The following is an 18,119-nucleotide window of genomic DNA, read 5'->3' on the forward strand; positions in this document are numbered from 1 at the left end:
AGGAAGAGTGAGCTGGCTCTCTATGTAGGAGGAGTGAGCTGGCTCTCTATGTAGGAGGAGTGAGCTGGCTCTCTATGTAGGAGGAGTGAGCTGGCTCTCTATGTAGGAGGAGTGAGCTGGCTCTCTATGTAGGAGGAGTGAGCTGGCTCTCTATGTAGGAGGAGTGAGCTGGCTCTCTATGTAGGAGGAGTGAGCTGGCTCTCTAAGGAGGAGGAAGAGTGAGCTGGCTCTCTAAGGAGGAGGAAGAGTGAGCTGGCTCTCTATGTAGGAGGAGTGAGCTGGCTCTCTATGTAGGAGGAGTGAGCTGGCTCTCTATGTAGGAGGAGTGAGCTGGCTCTCTATGTAGGAGGAGTGAGCTGGCTCTCTATGTAGGAGGAGTGAGCTGGCTCTCTAAGGAGGAGGAAGAGTGAGCTGGCTCTCTGAGGAGGAGGAGCAGTGAGCTGGCTCTCTATGAAGGGGAGTGAGCTGGCTCTCTATGTGGGAAAAGGAGGAGTGAGCGGGCCCTCAGTAGGAGGAGGAGCGGGCTCTCTGGGGAGGAGGAGCATTGAGCTGGCTCTCTGAGGAGGAGGGGGATGAGCGGGGGCCCCTCTAAGGGAGGAGGAGGAGTAGCGGCTCTCAATGAAGGAGGATTGAGCGGGCCCCTCTAAGGAGGAGGAGGAGTGAGCGGGGCCCCCCAAAAGGGAGGAGGAGGAGTGAGCTGGCTTCTATGAAAGGAGGAGTGAGCTGGCTCTCAAAGGGAGGAGGAAGAGTGGGGCTGGCTCCTGAGGAGGAGGAGCAGTGAGCTGGCTCTATAAGTTGAGCTCCCTACAGAACTTTCCCCGTATGGTCGACGACCAAAGAAAAAAAAAATTACAGTGTCATGTTTTCCTTCGAAACCAACTTTTCATTTTCATTGAAAATGGAATCCATTTTCTTTTTTTTGCCATGTCTTTCCCATTTTCATTTCTTCCTTGTTGTGTGTTATATCTTTTTTTTTTCAAAGTTTTCCAAAAAGTAACTTTTATTCTCAGGTCACAAACTTTCTATATTTTTTTTTGTACTCCAAATCTTTCCATGTAAGCTCTCAAGGTTTGTAAATATTTGTAAACAACTTTTTACTCTGGAGTTTATTTACGCCAGGTGGTGTTGGGGATGGGGGGGGTTGAGCAACCACAGGTGGTGAGCAGCCGCCGTTGGACGTGGCCCACCAGCCAGCTGGCACTGTGGGGTGTGGCCCATTAGCACTGTTGTATGGCCCCACCTGCACGTCTCGATGGCCCGCCAACACACCCACACACACACACACACACACACACACGGGATGGGACCATCCGGGTAAGTAATGGGATACAGAGCAAGCAGAAGCTACTAAGGGGGATGGCGGAGGACCAAGGGGGGATTGGACTAGTTAAAGGGGGTAAGGGGTAGAGATGGTCCCCCGTTAGCTGAAGGGTAATAAGGGGGGGAGGATAAAAAAAAAAAAGGGAGGACTGGAAAGCGTCGTTGATGACGTGGTTGTGTTGATGATGCTGGAGATATGTAGAAGGCTCTGATGGAGATAAAGGGAGGGAGGAATGGAGAGGGAAGGAGGGAGGGAGGAATGGAGAGGGAAGGAGGGAGAGAGAGAGGCCATGGCGTCCTCGCGACGTGGGTGAACGAGAGGTGGTGTGTGTGTGTGTGTGTGTGTGTGTGTGTGTGTGTGATGCCTCAAGGTGGTCGATACGCGACAGTCGTCAGTCTATGACGCCCCTGTTGTTGTCGACCTTAGCCATGACCTGGGTCACGAAGGTCGAGGACCTAGAGCCGCCGGGGGGAGGGGCATGACCTGGGTCACGGAGGAGGGTTAAGGACCTGGAGTCGCCGGGGGGAGGGCATGACCTGGGTCACGGACCTAGGTCACGGAGGGTGGTTGACCTGGAGCTGCCGGGGGGAGGGGCATGACCTGGGTCACGGAGGGAGGGTGGGTTAAGGACCTGGTGCTTCCGTGACTTTGACCTTTTTTCTTTTTTTTTCTTTTTACAATTTACAGACCCAGTTCCTCTGTACTCTCGGTCTTTTTTTTTTTTTTTACTGTTTACAAACCAAATGCCTCTGTGGCCACGGTCCTGATTTACAGCTAACAGGCCCAGTACCTCTGTGACCTTGGGTGGTATTTTACAATTTACAGACCCGAAAATCCGTGACCACGGCCCTGTTTTACAATATATATATATATATATATATATATATATATATATATATATATATATATATATATATATATATATATATATATACTGCAGTATACCGTTGTCCATCAACAAAACCTTTAAAAAAAAAAGCAAAAGAAAACGAGAGCCGGTTCATCCACTCTGTACCAAGCCAATCACCTCGTCGTCTGGGCCGCTGTTGCTCGTGGCAGACGTATCGCCTCGCCCTTCACCTGTCAGAGGCGAAGGTAATCAGTTCCTCCTCCTTCAGGTCTGCGTCTCGGCGAATCAGTTTTTGACATCCTGAGGTTAGGAAGAAGAAGAAGAAGAAGAAGAAGAAGAAGAAGGAGAAGAGGAAGAGGAGGAAGGTTAAGCCAGAAAAGGAGGAGGAGGAGGAGGAGGAAGAGAAGGAAAAGAAGAAGAGGAAGGTTAAGCCAGAAGAAGAAGAAGAGGAAGGTTAAGCCAGAAGAAGAAGAAGGAGAAGAGGAAGAGGAGGAAGGTTAAGCCAGAAGAAGAAGAAGAGGAGGAGGAGGAAGAGGAGGAAAAGAAGAAGAGGAAGGTTAAGCCAGAAGAAGAAGAAGAGGGGGAGGAGGAGGAAGGTTAATCCAGAAGAAGAAGAAGAAGAGGAGGAAAAGAGGAGAAAGGTTAAGCCATAAAACCCAGAAATCCTTTTGTTACCTTAAAGGAATTTTCTGCAGTTCGCCAAAGTTTTCGGAGGGGGACGGAAGCCACAGAGGTACATGGGTTTCAGTGTCTTGAGGGTAAGGGTTAGTTTCATAAGGACGGAGCCCCTGGTAGCGTAATGGAGACCGAACACGGACATTTACATGGGTTTCAATCCCCCTTTTAGACCTGGTAGCGTAATGGAGACCGAACACGGATACTTACATTGGTTTCAATCCCCCTTTTAGACCTGGTAGCGTAATGGAGACCGTACACGGACATTTACATGGGTTTCAATCCCCCTTTTAGAGTGTGTGAGAACAGATTCGCAGGTTTCATATGTTCTTGGGGAAGGAAGGAACCCTGGCAGGCCCTCGAGGTTTGTTGTGGGAAAGTGGGAGTCTTATGGTGGGGCGAGGGGGAGGTAAATACTTGGTAACGTGTTTAGAGTAATGGGGAGGGGGAGGTAAATACTTGGTAACCTGTTTAGAATAATGGGGAGGGGAGGTAAATACTTGGTAACGTGTTTAGAGTAATGGGGAGGGGGAGGTAAATACTTGGTAACCTGTTTAGAATAATGGGGAGGGGGAGGTAAATACTTGGTAACGTGTTTAGAGTAATGGGGAGGGGGAGGTAAATACTTGGTAACCTGTTTAGAATAATGGGGAGGGGGAGGTAAATACTTGGTAACCTGTTTAGAGTAATGGGGAGGGGAGGTAATACTTAGTAACCTGTTTAGGGTAATGGCGAGTAATGGAGGTGACAGATACTTAATATTTTGTCACAGTGATGGGGAAGGGGGGATAAATACTTTTTTTTCTTGATAAATGAGGATAAATACTTGTTCTTTTTTTGATAATTTGGGGTAAATACTTGTTCTTTTTCCAATGTAATTGGGGTTAAATGTTCTTTTTTTATCAGAATAATTGGCGGTAAATACGTGCTCTTTTACCGAGAATAATTGCGGGGTAAATACTTGTTCTTTTTCCCCAAAATAATTGAGAGTAAATACCTGTTCTCGTATGAGAATAATGGGGTTGAGGGGAAGAGTTGAGAGCACTTGTTCACGTGTTCAGAACCACCCATGTTTACCCCCCTCTGCCCCATTTTCTGTGGAGTAAGTTGAGTGTGGAAATCTGTCATACGGAGGACCCGTCTCTCTCTCTCTCTCTCTCTCTCTCTCTCTCTCTCTCTCTCTCTCTCTCTCTCTCTCTCTCTCTCTCTCTCTCTCTCTCTCTCTCTCTCTCCTGGTCTCTTTGTCAACAACATTCACAGCTCCTCCGTCCATCCCCCGTGGCTCGCGGGAGGCGAAAATGACTTAGCAAGGCTTTGAAAAGTGACGGGACTGAATTGCTGCGTCTCCCATGGGGGTGTGGGTGGAGGGTGGGTGGAGGGAACAGCCTCCTTTCCCCCCACATCACCACCACCACCACCACATCCATCAGTATTTTAGAGTAGCGAGACAAAAGAGAGATAATGGAGAGATAATTAGAACGTGGAGGGGAGGGTAGGGAAAGGAAGGGAGGGAAGGGGTAGGGTAGGGGGGGAGGGGGGGACAGATATTTACAGTGAGGCAGCCAGCGGTCCACCGAGCGCCCCTCCCCTCCCTCCTCCCTGGGGCCAGGTGTTCGCTGGACCGGAGGGAAAATAATGACTTAGGGCGGGGGGGGGGGGGGGGGGGTTCTTGTGATCTCGTCACGTCCCACTGCTTCAAACGATCCGGAGAGAGAGAGAGAGAGAGAGAGAGAGAGAGAGAGAGAGAGAGAGAGAGAGAGAGAGAGAGAGAGAGATGGTTTCGGGACCAGGGCATCTTGGGTCGCTCTGACCCCACAGAGTTTTGGACGCAGATTTTGAAATGCAGCCTCTTATGTTTTGTTTGTTTGTTAACCCGAGGGCTAAGTATTCATTTATTACTTTACTTATTTTGTAAATGTAAATGTGTAAATTTTGTAAATGTGCCTCTGGAGAAAATAGAAATTCGTCGGTGGGTTTGCATTGTATACTGGTTTATTCCCGCATTTTATGCCACCCCTCGACACCTGTTTCGAAGCATCGGTTCGGTTATCCGAATGGTTCACGAAGCACCTCACGTCCTGCTTCATCCCGTAGCGGGCGTCGGCGAACTCCCCTACAGGTGTTGACGGCGTCTCTCTCTCTCTCTCTCTCTCTCTCTCTCTCTCTCTCTCTCTCTCTCTCTCTCTCTCTCTCTCTCAATTAGTTAATTACGGGCTAGTGCAGTTAATTATCTTCACTCCTTAGGTCTTAGTTGATCGTTAAATCCCCCACTTTTATTTTTAGTGTTGATTTTAGTGTGGCCTAACGACCAGTCACTGCTCGTTATGACGTGGCTACAGTCACTGTTGTAGTCACTGCTTGTTTGACGTGGTGGTAACCACTGGTCATTAGTGTAATTTTCCCTTCTATAGGAAAAGATATCATTCGCAAGTTATTGTAGATATCTCTTGAAAAATTATGGTAAATCATTTTCGTTTTTGTTTTTTTACATTTTTTTCCCTCCCACATCATTTCCTTCGGGCCGTATTAATTACAGAGTAAATTTTTTACCTTTTAAGTAATAATTTTGCTGCTATCAGAAGACGCAATTTATTCCACCGTTTTTTTTTTTTATGATATAAAATTCGTACTTAGGTTCGCGTCTGTTCGCTCTGAAAACATTTGTCATTTATTTGGAGTGATAAGGTGTGTATGAATCATGTAATAAGCCTTTTATTTATGTATTTCTAATTTTCCAATGATTTCAAGGTAATTAAGATCGCTTTTCAGACAAGTTGAAGATTCATGTCAGCTGTAACTTAAGTGCATCATTAGCCAGGCAATTATTGTAGGAATTTTGTGTGAAAAGCAAAAATCAAATATATATATGATGATCATTCGAGTACGAAAAGAAAAAAAATGTACGATTTCATTCATTTCAGAATGAAATGAAAGTAGTGATTTTTAGATATTTGAGAACATAGACATCATCATGAAATTTTAACTTCGGAAATGAAAAGAAAATCAAAGAAGTTAACCTTTCAAAGATGAAAAAAATGAATACATTTTAGCATTTGAATGTAAAAAAATCAGAAAAATTTGTCATTCGCGAATGAAAATGTTACTAATTTAATCATTAGAGAATGACAAGAGTTACAAATAAATCATTCGAGAATGTAAAAAAGAAAAAAAAAAGACCAATAAATCATTTGAGAATGAAAAAACTCACCAAATTAATCATTCGAGAACGAAAAAACGATCACTGATTTAATCATTCGAGAATGGAAAAAAAAAAAAAAAGGGGACACTGATGTAAACATTCGATGATAGAAAAAAAAATATAAAAATCACTCGAGAAGGAAAAGAAGAAAAAAAAATAAAATTTAGTCGATAGAAGAAAAAAAATATACAATTAGATTTGATACAAGAGTCTTGTGGTGGACGAGTCATATACAACAAATTTCTTATTGATGAAACAGGCGCGCGTGTGTGTGTGTGTGTGTGTGTGTGTGTGGGATGGAAGTTCCTCCCCTCCCACATCCCATGGGAAAGGCTTAGTGTGTTTATTAGTATGCATGAAAATGTCGCTCCCCGGGTGTAGGCAGAGCGCTGATGGGAGAGCCCCTTCCACAACCTGTCATTTACCAGCTCCCCGCGTCCATCCGTCTACAGCTATCCCGCTTTCTCCCCGGGGCGCTCTCGCAGCAAGAAGAATTATTCTCCCCATCAGGGGTGTGTGTGTGTGTGTGTATTCTCTCTCCCTCCGCCAGGATCTCGTACTCTCCCCATCAGGATTATATATTCTCCCCATCAGGGCCATGTATTCTCCCCATCAGGGCCATGTATTCTCCCCATCAGGACCACATACTCCCCATCAGAACCACATACTCCCCATCAGAACCACATACTCCCCATCAGAACCACATACTCCCCATTAGGACCACATACTCCCCATCAGAACCACATACTCCCCATCAGAACCACATACTCCCCATCAGAACCACATACTCCCCATTAGGACCACATACTCCCCATCAGAACCACATACTCCCCATCAGAACCACATACTCCCCATCAGAACCACATACTCCCCATTAGGACCACATACTCCCCATCAGAACCACATACTCCCCATCAGAACCACATACTCCCCATCAGAACCACATACTCCCCATCAGAACCACATACTCCCCATTAGGACCACATACTCCCCATAAGAACCGCATACTCCCCGTTAGAACCACATACTCCCCATTAGGACCACATACTCCCATTAACACTAGATATTCCCATCACCACCAGGTACCACCAATTCATCCCATTTCGGTTATCCCATTTCCTAAACTGCCAATTTAACTCGTACCTTGCTCTTCCCCTTTTATCTCCTCTCGTTTTCTGTTTCTTATCCCCGTCTGCGTCCCATGTTCCATCTTCCATCTCTTCACGTTCCTTCCATTCCTTTGTTCTCTCTCTCTCTCTCTCTCTCTCTCTCTCTCTCTCTCTCTCTCTCTCTCTCTCTCTCTCTCTCTCTCTCTCAGGCGTTTCCCCAGTTGAAACCAGCTTCTCTTCCTCCTCCTCCTCCTCCTCTTCCTTCCACCTACCTCCCTCCCTCTCGTTAATCCACCCCATCCTCTCCATCCCTTTGCTTTCCATCTCCACTAACCTTCTCTCTGCCTCCCCCCATCCCCCCCTACCCCCTACATAACAATGTTACCAAATCCGGGGAGAGATGTATTACCCATACTCGCGAAACTGGTAATCCCATTCTCTACCCTCTCCACCTGCCACCATTCACTGGCAACACTGTCCGGCCAACATGGTGGAAAGCCGCTGTAGAAATGGGGGGTCTGTGTCCGTCCGTCCGTCTGTCTGTGCGGATCTCCTCGCTTTAATCATTCAGCTGTGGCATATAACAGGTCTGTCTGTAAGTCTAATATCATATTTCATTTTGTATGACTAGTTCTTCTTTAACTTAGTTTCTCAAGAAAACGTTGACAAATATCCATAGCGTTTTCTGAGGAATCTACTCGTATACATCAGTCATTCTTTGGCTACGATATATATATATATATATATATTTTCTCCCAGCGTTTCACGAATATTTTACGCGTTTAAGCCAAATCTTTTTCCTACCTCAAAGTGTGTACGTTGCACCCAGCGGCCTTAATCTCCTCAAACCGCCTCGCGAATTCTCTTGCAATATTATTTATTTCTGTCACAAATGATGGTTGTTGTTGCCCGTACTCTATGTATTGATGACAACAGAAAATGAGGCAACGACGCCATATTTCAAGTTTGCACAGAGGGAGGGACATGCTACATGCCTTGATTCTTATGTATTTCAGTAATAAGTATATATATATATATATATATATATATATATATATATATATATATATATATATATATATATATATATATAGTCCGTACTTATAACATTGTTAGTGTTGGTCGGTGAGCGGGAGGTGGCCGCTATACGCAGTATGGATTAGGGCGGGTGAGGAGGGGTGGTCGCTAGGGTGGGTGAGGAAGGGTGGTCGCTAGGGTGGGTGAGGAAGGGTGGTCGCTAGGGCGGGTGAGGAGGGGTGGTCGCTAGGGTGGGTGAGGAAGGGTGGTCGCTAGGGTGGGTGAGGAGGGGTGGTCGCTAGGGTGGGTGAGGAGGGGTGGTCGCTAGAGGCAGGTCAAGAGGTTAGGTGACCCCGAAGGTAATCCACGTGGACGGATTATATTGAACTTCTCCGGAAAGACAACACAGATGTTAGCAGGATTTATATATATATATATATATATATATATATATATATATATATAGAGAGAGAGAGAGAGAGAGAGAGAGAGAGAGAGAGAGAGAGAGAGAGAGAGAGAATGCGTAAATATCGGGTTCCTAATATTTGTATATGTATTCCTGTAAATTATTTCATGGTAACGTATTTAATGCTGTCATCGTTTTTATTGTATTTTTAAAAGAACACGTATATTGTCCCTAATAAAAATAAAAATGTTATGGCATGGAAAATCACGGAACTACAATTCTTTTTATGACATTTCGAAAAAATTCAAATTTAGGGACAAACTTTTATTTATATGAAATCTTTCGAAAAGAAAAATCTAGTGAAAAAACAAGTTAATTCATAAATAGACTCTCATCTTACCATTATTCTATGTCTGCTTCTGATGGAATTTATGTGGCGTGTTAATATGCAGAGGTTACATTCATAGATGTATACATATACATGTGTGTGTGTGTGTGTATGTGTGTGTGTGTGTGTGACTGCACTTAATCCTCGCCACCGTCACCGCCTGTCACCTATAATCCCTCTTCCCCGAGTTGCAGTTCGGCACTACTAGAGTCGTGAACGTCACCAGTAATCAGTAGAACGTCACCCAATCTTGTTGTTATTTCCAGTAGTAATAGCCATGCCATCATCATCACTCCGACTCAAAGCGTAGCTTAGAATTTCTCCCCTCCGCCACTTCGTTCCGGTAAGCTTCATTTTTGGTATTTCTTTTCTTCTTCCTTTTTCCTTTTTTTTTTCTATTTTTTTTTAGTCTGTTTTGTTTTACACTGTGCCATATCCAGGTGGCTCTCCCTCGTCCCCTCCTGTACCATCTAGTTCCTGACTTCGTGATTGTTTCCACCTTTGTTTGCAATTTCATTGCTTTTCTCTGTGGATCCTGAATTCTGGAGACTTTCTATTGTATATATATATATATATATATATATATATATATATATATATATATATATATATATATATATATATATATTGTCTGTTTGTATGACCTCCCTGTCTCTCGTTTCTGTTTTTTGTTTATTAATCATTCTTCCTCTTTTTTCTTTTTATATTCACGATCCTCCATTTGGCGCCCAAGTTCCAATACTCAGATTTCGCATTCTTTCACGAGTTATTCTTTTAAAAGGTATTAAATTTCTGACACCCACTTTTTTGGGTGTGTGTGTGTGTGTGGTATTCGGTTCTTTTTTGTCCGGAACGAGTTTTTTTTGTTTTATTTATATATATATATATATATATATATATATATATATATATATATATATATATATATATATATATATATATATATATATATATTTAGCACATGTCGCTTTTCCATTTGGAAGTCTGGATTGTGTTTCTCTCTCTCTCTCTCTCTCTCTCTCTCTCTCTCTCTCTCTCTCTCTCTCTCTCTCTCTCTCTCTCTCTCTCTCTCTCACACACACACACACAGAGCCAACGTGAAATGTTATAGTTCACACATTCGGACGTTGAGATCTAGATTATCCGACCAGCAATCTCTTTCGCTTATGGTAGTTACGAGTTTTATCGTACGAGTGTAATAAATATATATATGTATATATATATATATATATATATATATATATATATATATATATATATATATATATATATATGATTATGTGTTTTTGTGTATGTACGCGTGAAGACTTAATATCAGGACCTTTTATTTTCGGTAAGAGTTCTTCCATACTTGCATGATTTAAGGCTCTTAGACCACAGATGAATATTCATATATATATATATATATATATATATATATATATATATATATATATAGATATAGATATATATATATATATATCCTAAATTAAACATTCTCATCACATAAAACACTCACCCTTAACAGTTAGACTCGTAGTTTCCCATATGCGACTTTCCAATCATTCTCTCTCTCTCTCTCTCTCTCTCTCTCTCTCTCTCTCTCTCTCTCTCTCTCTCTCTCTCTCTCTCTCCTACTTGATTTTTATACTTTGAAATGTTTTTGTGTTAAAAACTCGAATATCCTAGTCAGAGAGAGAGAGAGACCAGCTGACAATAACGTGGGCTGGAGGGCCAGGGAACCAGTGAAGCCTATATTGAAACTGTTCTCTTTTATACCGGAGTCAAAGCCCCTAGGGGGGGTGGACCTACCTCTCCCCACCCCCTACCCTACCCTACCCTACCCTACCCTACCCTACCCTACCCTACCCTACCCTACCCTACCCTACCCCCTCCCTCTCTCCTCTCTTCCCATCCCACTTTCTCTCTCTCCCTCCCTCCCTCTCTTCCCATCTCTCTCTCTCTCTCTCTCTCTCTCTCTCTCTCTCTCTCTCTCTCTCTCTCTCTCTCTCTCTCTCTCAGAGAGAGAGAGAGAGAGAGAGAGAGAGAGAGAGAGAGATTCATTTATACATCTATTCGTTTATCTATTCATTTGCCATGGCGTAGGACCTCCTGGGTTAGAGGAAAACGAATCTATTCTCTCTCTCTCTCTCTCTCTCTCTCTCTCTCTCTCTCTCTCTCTCTCTCTCTCTCTCTCTCCCGGCCATGATTCATAGATTTTAAGGTTAGATATTTTTTTTTCACTTGTTTTGACCTGTTTCAGTGACTTGAGAAACCTTTTGTCGTCCGCGTTCTCTGATGACGTCAGGAGTGTTCTCTTATTAATCATGTTCTCGATGTTCTGAAGTGATGAACTCGCGGGTTGAAGTTCTACCCGCAATGTCTATTGTTTTGTTGTTGTTTTGACTGATAGATGGGTGGCTTTTAGGGTACACAGCGAGGCGAGCAGTGACCTGTTCTCGCCCTACTCCAGCATCAACAGAATGGGGGAGAAATAAGGGGAGATGAAGGGGAAATGGGGAGATAGTGAGTCGATGGGAAATCGGGATTGTGAGGGTATGCCAGGGAAAATTGGGGGAGGAGAATATTACATGGGGAGATGACAGGCTGTGCCAGGAAAACCTGAGGGGAGGCAGAGAAAGTAAGTAAAAGGGGAGATGGGAAGAGAGGTAAGAGTCTTCCCAGGGGTCATGGGGTGGGGGGAATAAGGAAGGGAATTTTGATATTTGGGAAATTTTGAAGTTAAAGGAATTTTTGAGATTTTCAGCAAAAGGTGGGGGGAAATATAGGATATATATATATATATATATATATATATATATATATATATATATATATATATATATATATACTATCAAGAAATTAGGTGGAACATGGGGATTTGGATTGTATTTAGGGAAGATGTAGATAGGCCAGCTTTTAAATTTCCCAGCGAATTTAAGTGTATATTTTAACTTAAGTGACTAAGTGACTAATTTTATCATCTTATAATCCATGCTTAGAGTCTTCACAGTCTGTGTGTGTGGAGGTTGATCTAAGGAGGGACTAATGCTTTTATGAGTCATTATTATTATTGATTCGAGTTTATTGGTCGGGGTAAACATGGCTTTGACGACAGAGAAGCCGAAGATATGAGGTTAGAGGAGATGGGGAGATGATAAATGAGGAAGAGAATATAAGGTAGAGGAGATGGGGAGGTAGTAAATGGGAGGAGATGGGACGATATTAAGTGAAGGGTTAGGGGGGTTTGGGAGATGGGTAGACCCCGTTAAGTGAAGGGGGTGGTTTGGTGTTGGGGAGAGTGAGTGAGGGGGAGAGCGAGTTAGGGGGAGACACTTGCGACATCCAGGGCGAGCAGATCAGCGCCCCGCGGCTTTGTCTTGGACTCGAACTCTTGACAAAATCCAATTACAGGGAATGAGGGACGAGAATTGCTGGCCGGGGGAACTCTTGTGTTGATGGTAACTCAATAAAATCGTGAACGACGAGGAGGAGGAGGGGCCGTTGGTGGTGGTCTGTGGCCTGACGGCTCTAGGTGGTGGTCTGTGGACCGACCGGCGGTTCGAGGTAGTGGTCCGTGGCCTCGGCGACGATTCTAGGTGGTGGTCTGTGGACCGACCGGCGGTTCAAGGTAGTGGTCTGTGGCCTCGGCGACGATTCTACGTGGTGGTCTGTGTGGCCTGACGGTTTTCAGTGATGGTCTGTGCATTGACGGTTCTAGGTGGTGGTCTGTGGCCTCAGCGATGGTTCTAGGTGGTGGCCTGTGGCCTCAGCGACGGTTCTAGGTGGTGGTCTGTGCCCCCCCCCCCCCCCCCCCCCCGACGGTTCTAGGTGGTGGTCTTTGGCCCCCCCGACGGTTCTAGATGGTGGTCTGTGGTCTCAGCTACGGCTCTTGATAGTGGTCTATGGCCCCCAGCGGCTGTGGGTGGTGGTCTGTTGTTCGGCGGCTACCTGTCTTCTGTTATAAGTCTGATATTGGACGGGTCTTGCTGGTTATAAACCTGGATTGTTGTTACAAGTCTCTTGGCTTATGGCTGTTACCAGTCTGTTATCCCACAGCTGTCGTCCTAGCCTGTCGCTCACTCCGCACCTGTCTGTCACCATTAGTCTGTTGCTCTTCAAATCCTGTCCTGCTGCTGCTTTCGTGTTCGTCTGTTACTCGCTGACTGTCGTGTGTCTTACGGCTGTGTGACATCTGTTCCCCACTAGTTCGAACACACGTCTTTGACGATGGGACACTCGTCACAGAGATGATGTGTCTCGCCTCAGCCCCAGCAAGGAAACCTTGGTGGTTTGACAAGGCTGGGCTCTTGAGATCTTACCGCCGTAGTGATGTGACAAGATAAGCTGAAGGAAGATTGGCAATGGGACATGAGAGTTTTAGCTGGAGGGGGGAAAAAAGAAATTGGATTCTAAAGCTGTAGACTGGAAATCGAGCTGTAGCATAAAATGATTGATATATATATTGGAATGATTTTCATCTTGTGCTGAGTCTTGAATAGTCATTTCTTACAGGATAAGAACCCTTGCCTCCCGATTAAGCGGCCCCCATTTTCCAATTTGGTCTCTGATTTCTGCTGTTATGATGCACTGAGCAGGGTATGTAGCTTGTGATTTGGTGTATTAGCATCGTCAGAAGTGTTGATATATATTTTTTCTTCTCCGGCAGGTGGCACCCATCCGAAGGGCAGAACAGGAATGGTAGGTGGGTGTTTGGAGGTCCAGCCGCTCCTGTCGCTGCTGATGCTGTGAATGAAAGTAGTGCAGCAGCTCATGAAGATCCAGCTGCTGCTGGGATGGACGTAGCAGCTGGAAATGGTAATGCTGCAGACATTGGCCTAACAGCTGGGGATGACAACGCTCCTAGAATGGACCCCACCGCTGGTGATGGTGAAGTCGCTTCTGATACGTGGGCCAGAGTGGATCACAGGGAGCTTACCATAGCTAAAGGTGTAACAGCTTCGACATTTTTGGTATCAAAAGGTAACACAGATGGTTTTGGTGGGTTTAGTGGAACTGAAGACTTCGAAGGTCTTGAAGACGGAGAAGTGGTGGACTTAGAGGGTCCTAAAGAAGATGGAGCAGGTGACTTTGAAGGTCTTGAAGACGGACGAGTGGTGAACTTCAAGGGTCCTGAAGAAGAAGGTGGAGCAGGCAGCTTCGAAGGTCATGAAGAAAGCCAATCAGAAGACTTTCAGGATCCTGAAGAAGATCAAAAAGGCAACTCTGAGGGTCCTGAAGAAGGCCCAACCGGCCATAGTGGGGCCGATGGAGGTTATGATGGAGGCGGTGACAATGATGACATCAGTGACCAGGTATTCACACACACATGAACGATTATAAATGTACCGAATTTTACACACAAAAGATATGCAAACAAGTGCTCACAAACACTGAAAACCCACTTGCTGATGACCAACCTTTCTGCACACATCCATCACACTCAAATACACTTAATTCATATCTCTCTCTCTCTCTCTCTCTCTCTCTCTCTCTCTCTCTCTCTCTCTCTCTCTCTTCTTATATGTACCTCTGCAGTTCTTGCTTATAGAGTTGACGGCCATCTTATGCTATATCACCAATAACTTGAATAAAGGATGAACCTAAATGTGGTGTATGTGTGCATCTACAGGAGGAGGAGAAGGCATGGGCAGCTGTGGGCGTGACGAGGGCAGCAGTAGACAGTGGGCGGCTTCTCAGGCGTTCATCACGTGACTTGGGAATCAACCACTATACCCACCCAGGTAAACCACTGCACAGAGGTAAACCACTCACAGGTAAACCATCACTCACGAAAAACCACCCTTCACCTATGTAAACCATCACATGTTCATTTAATAACCCTCCAACCTACAGGTCACTTAGATAAACCAGAATTCAAAAACAGGTCAACAAGGAAAATCATCACCACACACAGTATCCAGCCATCACAAAACACAAATCATTAGACGAACCACATACGGGTCAGAAAGGTAAACTACACAGGTCGTGAAGGTAAACCAATCTGAGGTCACAGGTCACAAAAGGTAACTATACTCATGACATGTATCACGTTTTTCTTTGTTTTCACCTAGAAGAAAATCGTGTTTCATCTTCATATATCATTGTTTACTGTATTTGTATTTTTCCCTCAGAATGTTGTAGGAAAATGTCAGGAATAATAAGTATTCATTGTTATATTAATTACAGATAATTTTGTTATAGATATTACTTATGATGTTACAGTGGAATCCTGACTGATCTACTTAAACCAGGTTTGCAGATATTTTCTGAATTATTTTGAATACCAGAGTTGATAATGACTCTTCTCTTTCTCTCTCCCAGACTCAGCACCACAGCTGCGCTACACACCCATTGAACAAACGGTGTCTCCAGGGTCTCCTGTGTCCCTGAAATGCTCAGCCTTGGGTGCCCCATACCCTGTCATCACCTGGACTAGGGATGGCAGGCCCCTCCTCTCCTCTCACAGGTAAATTACCAGGTCATCACCTGGACCATTGACAGTTTCTGACCTGCTCAGGTTGTAAGACCTTTGTCTCTCCGACCAGGCCATGTTTTCATGTCTTTCCCTTCTAGCTCTCAAATGGTCATCTGATTAGATCATTAAGTCTTTCTGGCCAGATCCTAAAGTCTTTGTCTGTCACTGGCCATGTCCTCTGGTCTCTCAGTGACCAGGCCCTCATATCTGTCTCTGCTTTATGCATCTGTCCCTGATTCCTTTCTCCAGATTTAGCCACGTACTCTGGTCTCAGTGGATCATCTTTTCTAATTATCATGATCCCCTCCTTTACTAATAGCTCTCCTTCTCAGTAGCAACTCTCGCTCCATATCACTTGGTTCTCTCCCTGCCTTCCCCCATGCAGGACGAGTGTGGGGAACTTCAGGACAGAGCTTGGGGAAGTAGTCAGCCATGTCAACCTCAGCCAGGTGACAGTGAGAGAGGGAGGAACCTATACTTGCATCGCCCACAACGCTGTTGGATCCGTCTCACATTCCGCCAGACTCAATGTCTATGGTATGTACTCCAGCTTCTTCTCTTTCTTACCTTCCCTAACACAGACAGCCAACTTTCCTATAACTAAATTTTAAACAAAACACTTCATTCTTTCCCAAAGGCTTTTATCCCTGAATGTTTCCCTTTTATCTGTATTGATTTAAAATTATGGGCCACAGTAGATAAGAGAAGGTACACTTATCATCTCCATATTGTGGTTAAACTGTAGAAGAATACAAACCAAACATATCAGGCAATATAAAGAAGGGCATTTAAGGAACACTATGTGGGGATTTTGTTGAAGGGAATGAATGCAGTGTCTTTTTGATTCCACAACACTCAGTCTTAAAGTTCAGTGGCTCATTGTGTGTTTTCAGTTACTGATATTCTACCCAGAGATTAAAAGTGAGTAGGTTTGTGACCCTAAACCCATTGTGCAGTAGCACCAGTAACATTAGTAGCAACAGAAGTAACACATATCCCTGGAGGAGAGTCAGAAACATGGCAATGAACTGTAAACAGTACAGGACTGCTGAAAGACAGTATCTAATTAACTCTTACAAGTTAATCTTGGTTTTGTGATGCGAGTTGTTAGATTGTAGGAATATTTTCAGTGATTACTCTATCATTAAGACGACTCTTAACCTGAGGATATCCGGAGGACATGCAAGTTTTATGGCTTAATAAAAGAGCTTACATCCTCTGCTTGGGGTTGATCTGCAGTAGTTATTACAACTGAGTAGTTATGACAGGAGATTACAAGGGAAAGTGTGTGTTTGTGTTTGATGACGATGGTGATGATGTTTGAGTCAGAGGGCCTCTCTCTCTCTGGGGTGGCACTAAGGTGCTCTCTAGGGGCAGATGTTTGGTTGCTAGTGCTTGTGTGAGATACAGAGTAGGGTAAAGTGTTGGTCACCAGTGGCTGTGTGAGACACACACTTGGGGGAGGTGTTGGCCACCAGTGGCTGAGCCACACAATAGGGGCAGGTGTTGGTCACTAGTGGATGTATGAGGCATACACAAGGAGGACATGTTTGGTCACTAGTGGATGTGTGAGGCATACACAAGGAGGACATGTTTGGTCACTAGTGGATGTGTGAGGCATACACAAGGAGGACATGTTTGGTCACTTGTCACTGGACTGAAGCACAAAGTAAGGGTAGGTGTTTGGTCACTTGTGGCTGGGATGAGACACACCATGGGCAGGAGTTGGTCATTAGTGGTTAAGATGAGATACACACTAGGGATGAGACACAGACCAGGGGCAAGTTTTGGTCACCAGTGGCTGGGATGAGACACACATCAGGGGAAAGTGTCAGTCATCACTGGCTGAGACGAGAATCATGCCTGGGGAATGCATCAGTCACTATTGGCTGGGATGAGACACAGATCAGGGACAAGTGATGACCTCCTGTGTATAGTGACTTGATTGTACCAAACACCTAGAGATAGTGTTGATCAGCATGTGTCGTAGTATTATCATGCTTTATGACAAATTAATTTGGCTTTAGTAAATCATATATTGGAAAACAGCAGTACTAAGTACCTAGGTAGTCGCAACTGTTCTCTTCATATATTTGAATTATGAGGTTGTTTGAATGTGTTGAGTCTTGCCAGTGAGTAGGTGTTCATGGGGACCCTGTCTTCCATCCATAGTGTCACCTCATCTAATCCTTTATTTCCCCCTTTATGCACACAATATAACATTGTCCCACTCATCAACCCTAAAGGTTCATACACTCTCTCCCCACGCTTATACTGTTCAGCAGCTCAATGCTGGTACAACAGGTCTCCCCCTCTTTATCAGTGCCTTGCCTGTGCCACTACTGGTCAACTCACCAATAAGTGCACAGCAGTACAACACCTTACCATTACCTGTACAGGCCTGTTCTCCCTCCTTCCCATTATTGTCCGGAGTAATTCAGTCCTTTACCACCATATGTCCACAGTAAAGCAAATACTTTACCACCATACATGTAGTGAGAGCTTGTATGAATTTAGAATTATCTTTGATATTGATGGCTTTAATGATGCTGGTTGTCAATATGTCCAAACTCCATATGACCATCCAGCCTCCAAAATTCCACCATATAGCAGCATTTTAACACCCTACTTCAGTTCACTTCCCCATCAAATCAGATCTTCCTCTTCGCTTACGCATTGAGTCCATCCTCCACTTCA

The 18,119-nt window shown here is 44.4% G+C and overlaps 1 protein-coding gene across 6 annotated transcripts in view; it reads left to right on the forward strand.

Annotated features, from left to right (window-relative positions):
* LOC139762492 (uncharacterized) overlaps positions 1-18,119 on the forward strand; it is a 302,452-nt gene that overhangs the window by 250,882 nt on the left and 33,451 nt on the right. For all 6 annotated transcript variants that reach the window (XM_071687441.1, XM_071687445.1, XM_071687442.1 and 3 more), the window contains exons 5-8: positions 13,614-14,259; positions 14,577-14,688; positions 15,269-15,413; positions 15,808-15,959. In XM_071687441.1, the coding sequence (XP_071543542.1) occupies positions 13,614-14,259; positions 14,577-14,688; positions 15,269-15,413; positions 15,808-15,959 (1,055 nt within the window). The remainder of the gene's footprint in view (positions 1-13,613; positions 14,260-14,576; positions 14,689-15,268; positions 15,414-15,807; positions 15,960-18,119) is intronic.

Source organism: Panulirus ornatus, chromosome 43 (assembly GCF_036320965.1).
Source record: "Panulirus ornatus isolate Po-2019 chromosome 43, ASM3632096v1, whole genome shotgun sequence".
In the NCBI taxonomy this organism is placed as follows: Eukaryota; Metazoa; Arthropoda; class Malacostraca; order Decapoda; family Palinuridae; genus Panulirus; species Panulirus ornatus.